We start from the raw sequence: 15,753 nt of genomic DNA, 5'->3' as shown, positions 1-15,753 counted from the left end.
AAGGAACTCTGGTAGCATAGTGGTTACTAATGGAATCGGCTGCTAATCTGAAGGCATTATTTTCTAATTAGGCTGAACAATTATTGGTTCAAAGATAACTTCAGAGGACATTTTCTGTTAAAGGTTTAAATATTTCCTCAGGGCAATAATTTGGGGACAAGGGTTATCATCCAGCCTCAATAGCTCTAGGAAGTCTGGATCCCAAATAAGAATACGAAATTCCACAACATGTGCTAGGTTGTTAAGTGCAGTTGAGTTAGTTGTGACTCATAGTGACCATAATTAAAATAGAACAAAACATTGCCCCATCCCACACTCTTTCCTATGTTTGAGCCCATTGTTGTAGCCACTGTGTCAACCATCTTAAGCTGTCTACAATTGTTGCTGTTGTTAAGTGCCATCGAGTGGATTCCAACTCATGGAGACCCTGTAGAGGGTTTCCGAAGAGCAGCTGGTGGGTTTTAACTGTCAACCTTGTGGTTCGCTGGGCAGTGCTTATCCTAAAGCGCCACACCAGAAGTTCAAGGTGTCTACAATAGAGGTCTTTTAAATACCAAAGTTTCCTAGTGTGACCAAGAATCCCCAGACTGGAAGGTGACAGTTTAAAGTTCTGTCCAGTCAACACATCTATTGTCGAAGCCTTCTCCATGAGGGACAGAAAACTTGGTCCCAGAAGAGCACACTGTCTTTTTGAAATTTTCTATTAATTAAATCTTTCTAAACTGAGTTCGATTCACTGATGGCATGTCAGTGATCCCTAAGACAATTTGTTTCATTTCCAAATACTCTTCTAGGGTCAGCAACTTTTTAATTATAAGAGTATTCCGTTCTCAGATTTCTTCTCAGCTTCTCTACCTAGCAGCTCACAAATGCTTCCTTTTACAGAGGAAGTCCGGACCCCTTCATGCATATTTACTCTACACAGATGTACAAAAGCCCAGATTTACCAAAAAGGACCCTCAAAGTAACTGAACAAAATGTACTGTCTAAATATAGACAGAGCTGAATAATTATTATAATGAGGGGAGGGGAAGCTGTGGCTATTTTACCATTAAAATGAAGCTTTTGTATTTAGCAAAAACTTTGGAACTACTGAACTAGGGCAGTGAGGGAGTGAGATATTTGTAGGTGGTTAGCATACAAAAACTTGGAGAAAGGGTAAATTAAGCTCTTTTCAAATCTCTTTGCAATCTTTCTATTTACATCAGGAAGAAATTCTCAGTCAGGTGTTAGTATGCCACTAACGGTTAAAGGAACTTAACACTGTGGGTTAATTGCACTGGACTGCAAAATCAATTTGAACTACACGTTTGGTGGTTCAAGCTCACCAGCTGCTCTTTGGAAACCCTATACAGGGTAGCTATGGGTCGGAATCAACTCGATGGCACTTAACAACCACAACAAAGGTGAATTCATTTGGCTGATAACTGAAAGGTTGGAGTTCCAGTCTACTAAGCAGTGCCTCTTAAAAAAGGCCCAGCAATCTACTTCCAAAACATCAGGCATTGAGAACTCCAGGGAGCATAGTTCTACTCTGGCACACAACCACAAGGGGTCACCTCGAGTCAGGTGGAAGACAATTGGTGGAAACCCTTGCAGATCTTCCTTTGTTACTTAGAGTGAGCCTCAGGCTCAGAGTATGGGCAAGCAGCAGCATATAATTAGAATTCTAAACTCTTCACTTTGGGGGTTATCGTCATTGTATTCAGCATTGTGGTTACCTTCTCTAAAGGCAAGTAATACTTGTTTTCCATTAGTGAGTAGTGATATAAAGTTTTCTGCCAAAAAAAAGTTTAAAAGAAATGAGGCAATATGAGGAAAACTATCAAGTGACTAATAGAAGGGATAGGTGAAAGTAGAGCAAAAACTAAAAGTGAAAGCCAGGAAATCATTCATATATGGTCCGTGGAAGAGGCTAGACAAGAGAATTCCAAAAATTTCAAAGAATTCTGCTGGGAATCACTTGAAAAAACAGAGACTCATTTGGCGACTCACAATGATTCTCCATTTCTTAGTGTAGATGCTGTCCTGGTAGTGCTACCCAAATGGTTGGTGGTTCGTACCCATCAGCTGCTCTCTGGCAGTCTGCTTCCATGTAAAGGTTTACAGCCTGGGAAACCCTATAGGGCCAGTTCTACTCTGTCCTATAGCATTGCTATGAGTCAAAAATGACTCAGTGGCCATGAGGTTGGGACTGGTTTTAGTGTAGCAAATTCAAAGGCATATATATCAAGGTTTCTGGAAGTTAGATAAATGTTATTTTCTTGAATGTAACATAATATAACAAGATTAAAAAACAAACAGTAATAATAGCAATCATCATGATTTATACACTTCACAATTTACAAAAGATTTCCCATACATCTTTGCATTGAGATGAGACTACTCTTGAAACTTTGAGTTCTAGGCGCTCTCTCATTAAAGCGCTGTGTGGCCTGAGGCCAGTCACTTAACGCCTCAATGTCTTCCTTTCCTCAAGTCCATTTCACCTTGCCAGGGTTTTAGTGAGCCACGGGTCAGATGACCAGACTGCAAATTCCTTGCTGCAGACAAGCAAACTAGAATAACCAGAGGACTCTCCCCTTAGGGAGAGTTCAGGTATTAAATGGCACGTTATGCTAATAGCAAATGGTATGGGATAATTTGGGGCGAATTCATTCTCCCACTGTATGCTTTAATAAGATTCAGGCTTATGAAATAGGCCTAAGGGCCAAGAGATAGCTTGTGCTCTGGTAACTGCTGGGAGGGAGTACTATGTTCCCAAATCTTATTATCTGAGAGGAGGGGCCAGAGGGAGAGCAGGAGCTTATGAAAGCTTCATAACTGACACTCCTAGATAGGTTCTAGAAGTGAATTATAGTAGCAGGAAACTCATAAATCACCAGTGGGTGCCTGTGGTTCCCTTTACTCACACCAGAGCTGCACAGTGGTCAGGAGCCTTGTGCTGAATGAGGAAAAGGCTGGAACTATGGTGTTACCAGTGGACATGGCTGTATCTAGCAGAACTTCCCAGACATGTGGGACCCATGACCCAGTTGGAAGCAGCAACAAGATCAGAGCAGCCATCAGACTGACTCTGAATATCTGAAACACATGTACACATATGCATGCATGCATGCATACACACCCAGCAAGAGGCAATGTACTAAATGCCTATTATGTTCCAAGAGCCACCCTATGTATTTTTTACATACGCTATCTTAGTTACTGGAGTCCTGGTGTGGTGCAGCGGGTTAATGCACCAGTCTGCAAAGCCATTTGAACTGCAAGGTTGGAGGTTCAAGCTAACCAGCTGCTCCTCTGAAACCCTATACTGGGTCGCTATGGGTCAGAACTGACTCTATGACACTTAACAATAACAACATCTTAGTTATTCCTGGTGAAAACTCAATTGACAGATGAGAAAACTAAAGCTAAGATAGATTAAGGGCACATAACCAGAGAATGACTTAAGACAGAACTGATTCCTAATCATCTGCTCTTTTTATTCCTCTGTACTAGTCTAGATTATATCCCACAGTAGCTTTCAGAAACACATGCATGCAATATATGCACACACATCACATACATACATCCACAGAGATATTTTCACGAATTCATGTCCCATATACTATATACGGGAGTCTTGGTGTGGTGCTGTGGGTTAATGCGCCAAACTGCAAAGCCATTTGAACTGCAAGGTCAGTGGTTCAAGCTCACCAGCTGCTTCTCAGAAACCCTATACAGAGTCACTATGGGTTAGAATCGACTCAATGACACTTAGCAACAACAACCCCATATACAGAATCCTGGTGTGGTGATGTAGGTTAAATGCACTGGATCACTGCAAGGTTGGTGGCTTAAGTTCACCAGCAGTTCCTCAGAAACCCTATATAGGGTCACTATGAGTCAGAACCAGATTGATGGTACTTAACCTCATATACACATATATCCTACATATACATACAAAAATGTCCATCCGTAAATACCATGCATACTTTTACATGAGCACATGCATTCACATTTCTACACATGCAGTTCAGTCTACATACAAACATTCTGTGCACACCCTAATTCCAGCACACATCCATATACATCCATGCATCCTGCATATAATACATGCATACACATAACACCTAAGAACTAACCCACCTCATACAAACTCACAAACTTCCATAGTGACAGACATAAAAACAACAAAATGCATTTGTCCCTCATCCAGTCTATCAAAAGTAGTTCTTTAGGGTAGGAAGAACAAAAGCTCTTTAGATCACAGAGTAAAAGTGTCTAAACAATCTTAAAAAAAAAAAACCTTCTGAATTTTCAAAAGAACACCAAATTAAATCCAGTATTTTTTTTCACTACTGAGTATTTTATAAGACTAATTATTTTTTAAGTGTTGATCAATATATAAAATATGCATGAACGCTTCTAGTAACAAGAATATTTGCTCACTTAAAGTTGCATATTATTCACTCATTCATTCTCTGAATAATTGAGCACCAATGATGTTTGAGATATGGTAAACACTGGAGATTTAAAAAATAACAACAACCACAAATAAATAAAACCATGATTTCCATTGATAAAAAACAAGGAACTCTATTTCAAGGTAGCATGAGCCATGACTTGAGGTGGCAGGACCTGCTGAGCAAGGGGCTTCCAGAGGAAAGCCGAACAACAGACAAGGCTTGCAGTCCTAAGAAATAGAGACGTATCAGAGCTGTATGTGCGTGGAGTGAGTCTGAGACCAAAGCTGTTGCATTCAGTTTGAGAGTTGAATTTCAGGCACACACAAGACCACTATAGGAGCACATCCTGCCCCTAAATGAGAAAAGTCGTTTAAATGACGAGGCCAGAGTGGAGATAGAGATTTGAGAGTCATCCACTTTACAAATTACAGTCGAGGATAAACAAAATTTGGTGCATCTTTGCTGTTGGGTGCAGGTGGTATCCAACTCATAATGGCCCCATGTGACAGAGTAGAACTCCCCCACAGGGTTTTCTAGACTGTGATCTTTGCGGGAGCAAATCATTAATTAGGTATTTCTCCCACTGAGTCAAACCATCAAACTTTTTTGCTAGCAGCGGAGTGCTTAACCTTGGAACCACAGGGTTCCTAGGTATGGGTATACAATGGATTGTTATTCAGCCAAAAAAAAGAAATGAAAAACCAACGTGGACGTTACTCTCCGTCAACACAACATGGCAGAAGTAGAAGAGAAGAAGAAACCGACCTTGAAAAGTTCACCTACCCGTGCTAGACTTGTCCTAGGAGCGGCTGGGGCAGCAGAAGAGGCAGCTGTGTGAGGAAAGCAGCACTTTCAGAGGGAGGGGCTACGCAAGGCCAAAAAAAAAAAAAAAAAGGAGGCACCGCCCTCAAAGAGTCCAAGGAAATCTTCGGATCAAAGATCAGGGGCAACAACGTGGGAGAGCCTACACTGGCAAGGCCATCAGTGGCGATTAAGTACTCATAAGTAGCTACTACCGACTGAGTTTTCCACAACCAACATGGCATCCGGGCCACCCTCTCTCACACACACACTTCATCCTTCTCAAGTAGATTTGCTAGCCAAAGCAAAAGAGAAAGAAAAATAATAATTATATTGATACATATAGAGAGAGGGAGAGTCTGTGGGTTAATGCACTGGACCGCAAGGTCGGTTTGAACAGCAAGTCGGCAACTCAAGCTAACCAGCTGCTCCTCAGAAACCCTATAAATGGGTAGGAACCGACTCCACGCACTTAACAACAACAAACATACAAAATTACTCTGTACAAGGTTTCCAAGGAGCAGCATGCTACAACATGGATGGGCCTTGATAACATCGTTCTGAGTGTGGAATCAGACTCACAAAGACAAATATTGTATGCTCTCACTTATCTGAAATATCTAGAAAAGGCAAGTGAATATAAACCTAAGTTTTTATTAGTGGTTGCCAGGAGTCCTAGTGTAGCGCTGTGGGTTAATGGGCTAGACTGCAAAGTTGGTTTGAACAGCAAGGTAGGCAGTTCAAGCTCACCAGCTGCTCCTTGGAAACCCTAAACAGGGTCGCTATAGAGCAGAACCGACTCGACGGCACTTAACAACAGAAGTGAGTAGGAGGGAAGGGAAAGAGGGGAACCACTAATCTTCTGATAGAAAATAATTGAAAATACATAACAGTGATGATTGTATAGCATGATGAACACAATAGTGTCATTGAATTATACATGTGATAAATATCGAATGACAACTTTTGTCACAATTTTTAAAAAAAAGTTACAGGCATTTTTGGGTGATGCAAATGGTTTTGATTTGAACCTTCCCAGAAGCACCTCAGAAGAAAGGCCTGGCAATCTGCTTCTAAAAGGTCCTAACCATGAAGACCCTATGGAGCACAGTTTAGTTCTATAATGCAATGTATGAAGTCATCAAGAGTCTGAACTGACTCTACAGCAGCTGGTGTAAGTATTAACCAGTTTTAAAAAAAATAAATTTTTTTAAGACAATTCGTCACCTTGGAAAAAAATTTAACGGTAATCACAGCATGAAATCAATCCATCAGGAAGAAAAGTTTAAAGAAAAAAGTTACAAGTGATGAGATCAAAGAAGGAAAAGGAGGCAAAGAACAAAAGAGGTTAAGTACAAATCCTTGGAGAACACTATGTCCTATTGGAATAGGTAACGGAAGATTCCATTGTCCACAAACATACTCATATCTTTCATACACGCACAGCCTCCAACATGCCAAAGCAAAGCACACCAAATGATTGACTCCTCTAAGTGTTTGATCCTTGAGCTTCCAATATGAGCTCTTACTGATTCTGTATACTTTTAAGAATTTGGGGCACAGGGAGCAGATGTCCCACTATCACTGTTCTTAACATTAGCAATTCATACCATGGTATGAATGAGGACCTGAAACCCCTTTGGTTGGTGATGGAGAGTGACAGAAACAATGTGAAGCATCCCCAGCAATATGATTTCAAATCACCCAACTCTTGAAACGTTCAGACAGGTACCACTCTGAGATTTACTCTAGGACCTAGGTCTGTCCCTTCAAATGGGTGAGCCTCTATTTCCCCAACTGAGCATCTTCTGAAGTATGTGTTTCATGGCACAGTCATCCCAGGGTTTCATAGGCATACATTGTTGTTAGGTGCCATGGAGTCGGTTCCAACTCATAGAGACCCTGTATAGGGTTTCCGAGGGGCACCAACCTTGTGGTTCAACCTGACCTTGCGGTCCAGAGCATTATCCCACAGCATCACACTTCTTTGGCATATATACACTTGTTAAAGGCTAAGAAATTCCTGCCTATGAAGATGCCTGATTAAATCTGTGTTCCCACACTAAATGGACTTTGGAGACTTTTTCTTTAATTAATTGACTTCTATGGTGCTGCAGAGTTATGCACTGGACTGCAAGGTCAGTTTGAACCACAATGTAGGCTGTTCAAGCTCACCAGCCATTGCTCAGAAACCCTATCGGGGTCACTATGAGTAAAACTGACTCGACGGCACTTAATAACAACAACAACAATTCTGCAAAAAATCTTAGGGGAAAGGCTGGACCATTTGGTTTCTAAGGTCTTTACTGGCTATATGGACATATGAAAGTGTAAGCATCCAAAGAAGAAAATTAACCCTTCCATTCCTCTTCCAAGGAAACCCAAGAACTGCATGTGATTGCTCAAAGCCCCAGAGAAGCAACCTTAAAATAGTCAGAAGCTTCTCATCATCAATCAGACACACTTGGTTCTCTGCCAGGATCCCACATTGGCTAATGTTTGTGCTAGGTAAAAAGTTTAGTCTGGACCTTGCCTCATAAAGGACCCATATTCTTTGTTTCTCAGATTAAGAACACTCTGGTGGTTCTACAGGGTCTGGACAAGGCTGACTCTGGTCACAGTGGGAAAGGGCCATGGTTAACTCTTTGCTTTCCTTTCTCCTTTCTAGCCTTGCTGCTTCTAAGGAGGCTGACGCTGCCCGCTCCGCAACCAAGCCTATGTCACCCTCGGATTTCCTGGATAAGCTAATGGGGAGAACCTCTGGATATGATGCCAGGATCAGACCCAATTTTAAAGGTAGAGAAAACTTTCTATCCAGACCCTCAGGGATATGTGTTCCTAGATTATAGAAGCAAGCATAAACAGTATTGTCTTTAATAGTGAATACATGGTATGAATCCCATGACTCATTTCCTCTACCCAAGGCAGACAGCACTAATTCTCTCCCACTGAGCCCAAACAAAGCCTCAGAGAATCCAATGCAATAGGACCCTGGTTGCTAGGAGTCAGTATGTGAATTAAGACTGATTTTTTTTTTTTTTTTAATACCTGAGGAGCCCAGGTAGCACAGCGATTAAAGCAGACAGCTTCTAACCAGAAAGTCAGATGTTCAGGATGTACCAGTCTGCTTCCGTAAAGATTTGCAGCCTTGGATACCATATGGGCAGTTCTATTCTATCCTATAGGGTCCTATGAGTTGGAATAACCTTGAGGGCAGAGGGTTTGGATTGCTATCCTTGAACAGAAACACTGATGATTCTGTAGAAGTCTACATGTAAGAGACCTGAGCTCCATTTCCAGCCAGTGCATCCTTGTAACCACCATCCGTTTATCAGTGGAAGCTTGCCATTGCTATGCTGCTATGATGCTGAACAAGTTTCAGTGAAGCTTCCAGACTAAATGAGCCAGGAAGAAAGACCTGGAAATCTACTTTTTAAAAATCAGCCAAATAAAACCTAATAATCACAACTGTCTGATTCCCCAACCAATCATGTTGGCACAGGACCAGAAGTCTTTGGTTCTGTTGTTCCCGGGGTTGCTGACTTAACAGCAAATTATAGCAGCTATGGATTAACATGGACTATGAAGAAATAAATCCAACTTCTGACTTGAGCATAAACTTACTCTCTGACCTTGGATAAGCATCTTTCTTTCTCTGGACCTATGTTTCCTCATCTCAGTAGTGATGGGTTAGCTATATTTGTGGGGTTTAGACTATGTTTCCTGGAGTTCTAGGGCATAGTGAGCAAGTCCACACTTGCATCTCCCCAAGTAGCTTCACTTTTATTGGTTTTAGATAAGGCGCTTCCAAATAAACCTCATCTGCTGAAAGGTCCCCATGGATCAACAAACAGAATTGTAGGCAGGATGTTCCCATACCAGCCAATATTCTAAAAGGAACCATATGACAAGGCATATCTGGCTCACCAATACCAGGAAGTACATGAAACTTCTTGATTCTGGTGAACCAGATATGCTCTGTCGGTAAACAATTTATAATCTCTGAGTCCTAGTGTGGCACTGTGGGTTAATGCACCAGACTGCAAAGCCATTTGAACTACAAGGATGGTGATTCAAGCTCACCAGCTGCTCCTCAGAAACCCTATACAGGGTCACTATGGGTCAGCATTGACTCAATGGTACTTAACAACAACAGTCTCGGTGTCCCAAGAATTTTCTCTTAGTTCTCACAATCTTGTGGGGACTTCATCTGTATGACAATAAGGGAACCCAAAACCTGCTGCTGTAGAACAGATTCTAACCCAGGGCGACTGCATGTGTTACAGAACAGAACCTGGCTGGAATCTTTATGGAAGCAGCTTGTCAGGCTCTCTTCCATGGTGCCACTGGGTACGTTCCAACCACCAATTTATTGATAAGCAGCTGAGTGTAAACCGTTTGTGTCATCTAGACCCCTTTAACAATGTTTTAGGATGTCATGAGTACCTCAGACTTGAATTCTGAAGCTGCTTCTTAAGGATTCTCTTGGGAGCCTGTAAGCGCTGATCTCCCTTCTAGTTGTTATTATTAGGTGCCATCGAGTCAGTACCGACTCATAGCGACTCTATGAACAACAGAACGAAACACTGCCCAGTCCTGAGTCAACCTCACAATTGTTACCATGCTTGAGCTCATTGATGCAGCCTTTTGCCAATCCTCCTAGAACTTCTGCAAAAATCTTACTCCGAGGACCCCCCAGGCAGCCTCTTAATCAATTCTTGATTCCAGATCTCCGTCTTCACTGTTCCTTTGGCTCAAGTCCAAGAATAAATAAGCTGGTAACAGCTTTCTACTATTTGCTCACTTTGTCCCCCATTCTCCAAGTCTCCTCCTCAGAGTGTTTTGTCTACACACAGCTCTTCAAATAGAAAAGAATCTGAGAAGTGAGCGGAGGCCTTTTGGGCTCACCTCTAACCCCTGTTTGCTTTGGGGCTCCTCCACTCCCCCAGCACTTGGCTCCTGAGCCCACACCTCCCAACATTGTTAGCATAACCCGGGTTCCTCCCAGGACCAGCAAGTCAGAACCAAGGTTGTTGTCACAGTACATTCAGCCCAATCTTTTCACCAGGCTCACAATCTCAAATACCCAGAGAAGCCAGGCAGGTACTGTACATGAACAAAGCTGAATAAGAAAAACAGTGAGAAAGCACAAGGCCCCTTATTTTAGAACACCCATTTCTCAGTTCCTGTGGATGGCAGTAAAGTAGGAAGGCAAACCCTGGGTTGCCAGGCCTTCTAAGAAAAGACTTAAACATGGGGTTTTAGGTAAAATCTTTCAAAGTAACAACTAAATCACATCTTTTTGTTTTTGTTTGTTTAAATCCCGTGTTTTTAAAAGCACTGTGGACTATATCAAACAGGTCCAACAACAGGTTAAAACCCAGGGCCACCAGGTTGCATCTTCTGCCCCTGGCAGTTTTCAGAAATTCCAGTCCACCCCGCCCCCTGGTGGTTTCTCTAGAAACCCCAGCCTCAGGAGAAGCACCTCCACTCATTTGGTGACTGTGCATCCAGGGTTCTTATATTAGTTACCCTTTGTGCATACCTCTGCGTTTGGCACACGGAAGGTTCTCAATAAACCTTTTGTAAATGAATGAATGAGTAAACAAAAGGATATGCTACGGTTTAGAGTGGTTCAGTGACTTTCCCAAGTCATGCTATCATTCATATGTTGTTATTATGCGCCATCGAGTCAGTTCCAACCCATAGCAACCCAGTATAGGGTTTCCGAGGAGCCGCTCGTGAGCTTGAACCACCAATCTTGCAGTTTAAACCAACCTTGCAGTCCAGCGCATTAACACACAGTGCTACACCAGAACTCCTATCATTTGTATATTAGTAATTTATTTATTTACTTACTTCATTGGCAGTGGAAATTTTTAATAACTGAAACTTCATCCAGATGATAAAATCATGGAATCAAGGCTTTTGCCTTCTTCACACTGAGAACCTGATTCATAACACTTGGGCTTGAAATCTACAGGATGAGATCATCTCTAAAGTCTCTCCCAACCTTTAACCCCTTTAACCTGGCAGTTTAAACCTGGCACTGGGAAGCAAGATTTGTCTTTCCTCCCTGTTGTTGTTGTTAAGTGCCGTCGAGTGGGTTCAGACCCATAGCAACCCTGAACAGGGTTTCCAAGGCTGTAAATCTTTATGGGAGCAGAAAGCCTCCTCTTTCTCCCGCAGAGCAGCTAGTAGTTTCGAACAAGCTGACCTTGCGGTTCGCAGCCCAATTCGTAACCACTACGCTAGGTGCCATCAAATTGGCTTCAACTCATAGCGACCCTATGAACAGAATGAATGAATCTGCCTTTTCCTGCGTCATCCTCACAATTGTTGTTACATTTCATTCCATTGCTGCTGCCTTTGTGCCAATCCATCCTGTTGGGGGTCTTTCTCTTTTTCGCTGCCCCTCCATTTTACCAAGCATGATGTCCTTCTCCAAGGACTAGTGCCCCCTGATAATAAGTCCAAGGTATGAGAGAGAAGTCTTGTCTTTCTGGCTTCTAAGGAGCACTTTAATGGTGTTCTTCCAACAGATTTGTTTGTTCTTCTGGGAGGGCTAAAATTTTGGCATGCAGGGACCTTCGATCCCTAGGTACCCCTACCCCAGTACCTTTTAAGCTTCCATCCAGACACAAATATGATGGGGTTTCAAATAAAATTTTGAAAAAATGGAATGAAAAGATCATGGAGTTTGTCCACAAACTGTTAGTAGCCCCCTTGTAAGATTCCCAAAAGCCCCACACAAACCACAGAGCTCCTGAAGAGGCTATGTGCAGATGGGCCCTGGTACAACAGAATGAAGCCTGCGTTGTATAAAAGCTCTATACAAAAAGAGTGAGCAATTAATCACTCAACAGTTCCTTTGTTGTTGTTAAGTGCTGTAGCGTCAGTTCCAACTCATAGTGACTGGTGAGTTTGAACCACTGACCTTGCGGTTAGCAGTCCAGTGCTTATCCTACAATGCCACACCAGGATTCCCAATAGTTCCTTGAAGCACTAGACCTGTCCACTGCTCCTGACTCTCCCAAAGACAGCGTAGCCTGAAACAGCAAGCACTGCCCACAGAGCACAATGACAATGCAAACCATAACAGGAAAGAGGCTGAAAACTGGACTCTAGTCCGCTCTCTGCTCACCTGCTAATGCGTGACCCTAAATAAGTCACATCATATATTGGAGCCTCTGTTTCTGCATCTGCACAATGATTCCATAGCACTAAGCCCTTCAGATCTGACAGTGTCTTCTCTAAAACTGTATATATTATAATGGTTCCCAGGATAGGGGGCACGGCCCACTGCAAACACATACACAAAAGCAAAATTAAACTTTAATATTTAATGAAATATATACATTATCCTGCTGCCAAAGGCAACCAGATTGTAATTTTCTCTAGTATAATTTAATTTCAGATTTATTTCAATGAACCGCACCTCCCCATGGGGTCCTTTTGGCTGGCTCCCTCTCGCACACATAAATCAGGATCTAATTTATATGGGAGTCACACTACCAGACACTTGCAGGCCCTGGGTGGGAACTCTGTGCACGTCATTTCAAGGCATGGAGAGTAACTCTTTGGGGGCATTTTAAAGGTATGAGTCTGAAAGAAAAGAAAAACGTTGGTCTGAGTCTAAATGAGAAAAAGGAGGGGGGATGGGTCTTTGTTTAGATGGAAGTGATACAGAGTGAGATCTCAGCTCAGGATAAAGGGAAAAGGGCTGCGTTTGCTGCTGGAGGTGTTCAAACACACTCAGTTAGGAAAGGGTAGGCCAGCGTTTTCCAAACTTAGTTGTGCACGAGAAGCCCCCAGGTAACCTGTTATGCCACACACAGACCCTGGGAGCCCATCCACAGAGATGTGAATTCACTGGTCCTGGGGTTGTACCAAGGGATACTCAGTTTAACAACTTCCCCAAGGCAACTCTACCACAGATCAGACTTTGGGAAGGCAATTGATTGTTGTTTTTTGTTGTTAAGTGCCATCGAGTTGACTCTGACCTATAGTGACCTTGTATAGGGTTTCTGAGAGGCAGCTGGTGAGCTTGAACTGTTGATCTTGCAGTTCCTATGGCTTTGCATTCTGGCGCTTTAACCCACAGCGCCACACCAGGACTCCAGGCAATTGATTGTTGTTGTTGTTAAGTACCATCAAGTTGGTTCCAATCTATAGCGACCCTGTACAAGGTTTCTGAGACTGTAAATCTTTACGGGAGCAGAAAACCTCATCTTTGTCCCGCGAAACCACTGGCAGTTTCGAACTGCTGGCCTTGAGGTTAGCAGCCCTTATTAGGTGACCTTTAAAAACTATTCCAGCCCTGAAATTCACTAAACCTGGAATTCAAATGAATGATATTTGTACAGGAATCCAAACCATTGGAACTGAGAATGACTGCTCAGATCAAGAGCTTCTCTCCTTCCAGACTGATGGGGGAAATTGAGACTCTGAAAGGAGAAGGGGTGTGCCTGAGTCAAACACCCAGAAGTCTTGACACTCCTTGGGAAAAAATCCTGCGTTCTCACTCTAGTACTGGGCCCCTTCCTCTACATCAAATTGTGAAAAGCAAAAAATCTTGTTGAGTTTGGGTATAATGCTAAAGCTACTTTTTCAAGAGGGTCCCCAAGCACACAAAGATATCTGCTTCCTTCTCTCCACAATTAGAAATTTTTGCATTCAGGTTCTGACTACATCACTTGTAAGCTCAGGGAACCCGGGTGAGTCACTAAAACTCTCTGTGCTCCACCTGTGAAGTAGGCAAACAGTCGGACCCACCTACCCCAGTACTTTAGAGATCAACAAGAAAGCAGACCTGAAAAAAATGTCAAACTATAAAACTATGATTTCAAACTGCAGTGAAGGATTATGCTCTACTATCCAAATCCTCTGGTTCCAAGGTAGAGTTCTTACCTTCCAAAAGGCCCCACGTTCAATACCTGATTAGTGTACTTTATGTTCAACCACCATCCATTAGTGGAAGGTTGGATATTGGTGTAATGCTGAGTAGGTTTCAGTAGAACTTCCAGACTAAGATGGATAGAAAGAAATCCATAGGAAACCCTATGGATCACAATGGTTCAATCTATGACCAAATATGGGAATGGTCCAGGCCCAGACATTTATTCCATTGTGTCTTGTGTTACCAGGAGTCAGGGACCAACTTGATGTCAGCTAGCAACCCATCCTTCAAAGTTGGCTCTAGTTCATCATTTTATGAAGACTCCCAAAATTGCCGTCTTCTCCAGAACCTCCTTTTGTCTGGATTCTGATTGCTTTTATCACTCTTAACCATGATCTCACATTCTTAACTGGTTATATTATGCTGACCCCTTGTCAGCTAGAGTGGGGCCCAGTGGCAATATCTGTGTGGCCTTGAGCATACCCTTTCCTTTCTTTGAACCTCAACCCTACAAGTGTAGCCATTAGGACCACAAGTACTGGACTTAGAGAAATCTGAACTCAAATACTGACTCACCCGTCTACTTTACGTGTGGCGTTGCACAAACAATCTCTGTGAGTTCTGTAAAGTAGAGACAATAACCATACCTTTTCCTGAGATGATGTTAGTAGCACTCTTAGTGCAGTATCGAATCTCATAATGCTCAGTAAATGGTAGCTGTTATAATTAATAGCATAAAATGAAAAGATTAGACTTCAACTTGATAGAACCTCTGGCATGAGATTCTAAAGTTAGAATTATAATCATTTGTCTGGGAAATATTTAGTAAAGATGTATGTGTTTCCCTTGAGGTTCTCTCTGAATTCCTCAGCTGGTAATCTCATCAACGCCCTTTCAGGCAATCATTCTTGGTTCATAAGTTCAAGGCATGGAACTTGCTGTTCTTTGTGAGTCCCAAGATGGCCTCCAAATGTTCTAGCCATAAATACATTTCAGCCACAAATTAGAAGGGAGCCGATGGGGTTTGGGGAAGGGATTTCAGCCATATGGCAGGATGATGAATCATCCTGTGTTAATGAAAGTACATCTCAGCTCAGCCTCTGGTGTTCTGTACCTGGTACTCACTTGGGGACCAAGGAGTCTGGCATAAGGATGTTAAATGGAGTCTGGGAAGCCCAGCTGCTTGGGGCTAGGGTGGAGGGAAAGCATGGGCCTTCTCCACCCAGGGGAATTCATCCCTGAAGTCAGTGCTCTCAGGAATAGGTCCTCTCCAGTGGGCTTCTTCATGGCTAATGGGCTGAACAAAAATCTCTCTCTTGACTGGCAGGTCCTCCGGTGAACGTGAGCTGCAACATTTTCATCAACAGCTTTGGTTCCATTGCTGAGACAACCATGGTGAGTGAGTCAGAGCACAGACTGCTATTCCCTGCTGGGGATCTCTCTCTCTCCCTGAAATGTTTATCCTGCAGTGGCCTTCCCCAAGGATGGAAAATTTGGTGTTTCTCTAGATTCCCAGTGGTATAGCAAAAGGCTGACGTTTTTACTGTCCTGTTCAACCAAGACATTATATCTGAAAAATGATAAAAAAAAAAAAAAAAAAAA

General features: G+C 42.6%; 1 protein-coding gene across 3 annotated transcripts in view; it reads left to right on the top strand.

Moving 5' to 3' along the window:
* Positions 1-15,753, top strand: part of GLRA1 (glycine receptor, alpha 1) — a 163,479-nt gene that overhangs the window by 63,066 nt on the left and 84,660 nt on the right. For 2 of the 3 annotated variants that reach the window (XM_006863900.1, XM_006863899.1), the window contains exons 2-3: positions 7,921-8,048; positions 15,479-15,546. In XM_006863900.1, coding sequence (XP_006863962.1) covers positions 7,921-8,048; positions 15,479-15,546 — 196 coding nt within the window. The remainder of the gene's footprint in view (positions 1-7,920; positions 8,049-15,478; positions 15,547-15,753) is intronic. The other variant, XM_006863901.1, reaches the window with a different exon arrangement.

The sequence above is a fragment of the Chrysochloris asiatica genome, unplaced genomic scaffold (genome assembly GCF_000296735.1).
Source record: "Chrysochloris asiatica unplaced genomic scaffold, ChrAsi1.0 scaffold00057, whole genome shotgun sequence".
In the NCBI taxonomy this organism is placed as follows: domain Eukaryota; kingdom Metazoa; phylum Chordata; class Mammalia; order Afrosoricida; family Chrysochloridae; genus Chrysochloris; species Chrysochloris asiatica.
This window is presented reverse-complemented; position numbering and strand designations above follow the sequence as displayed.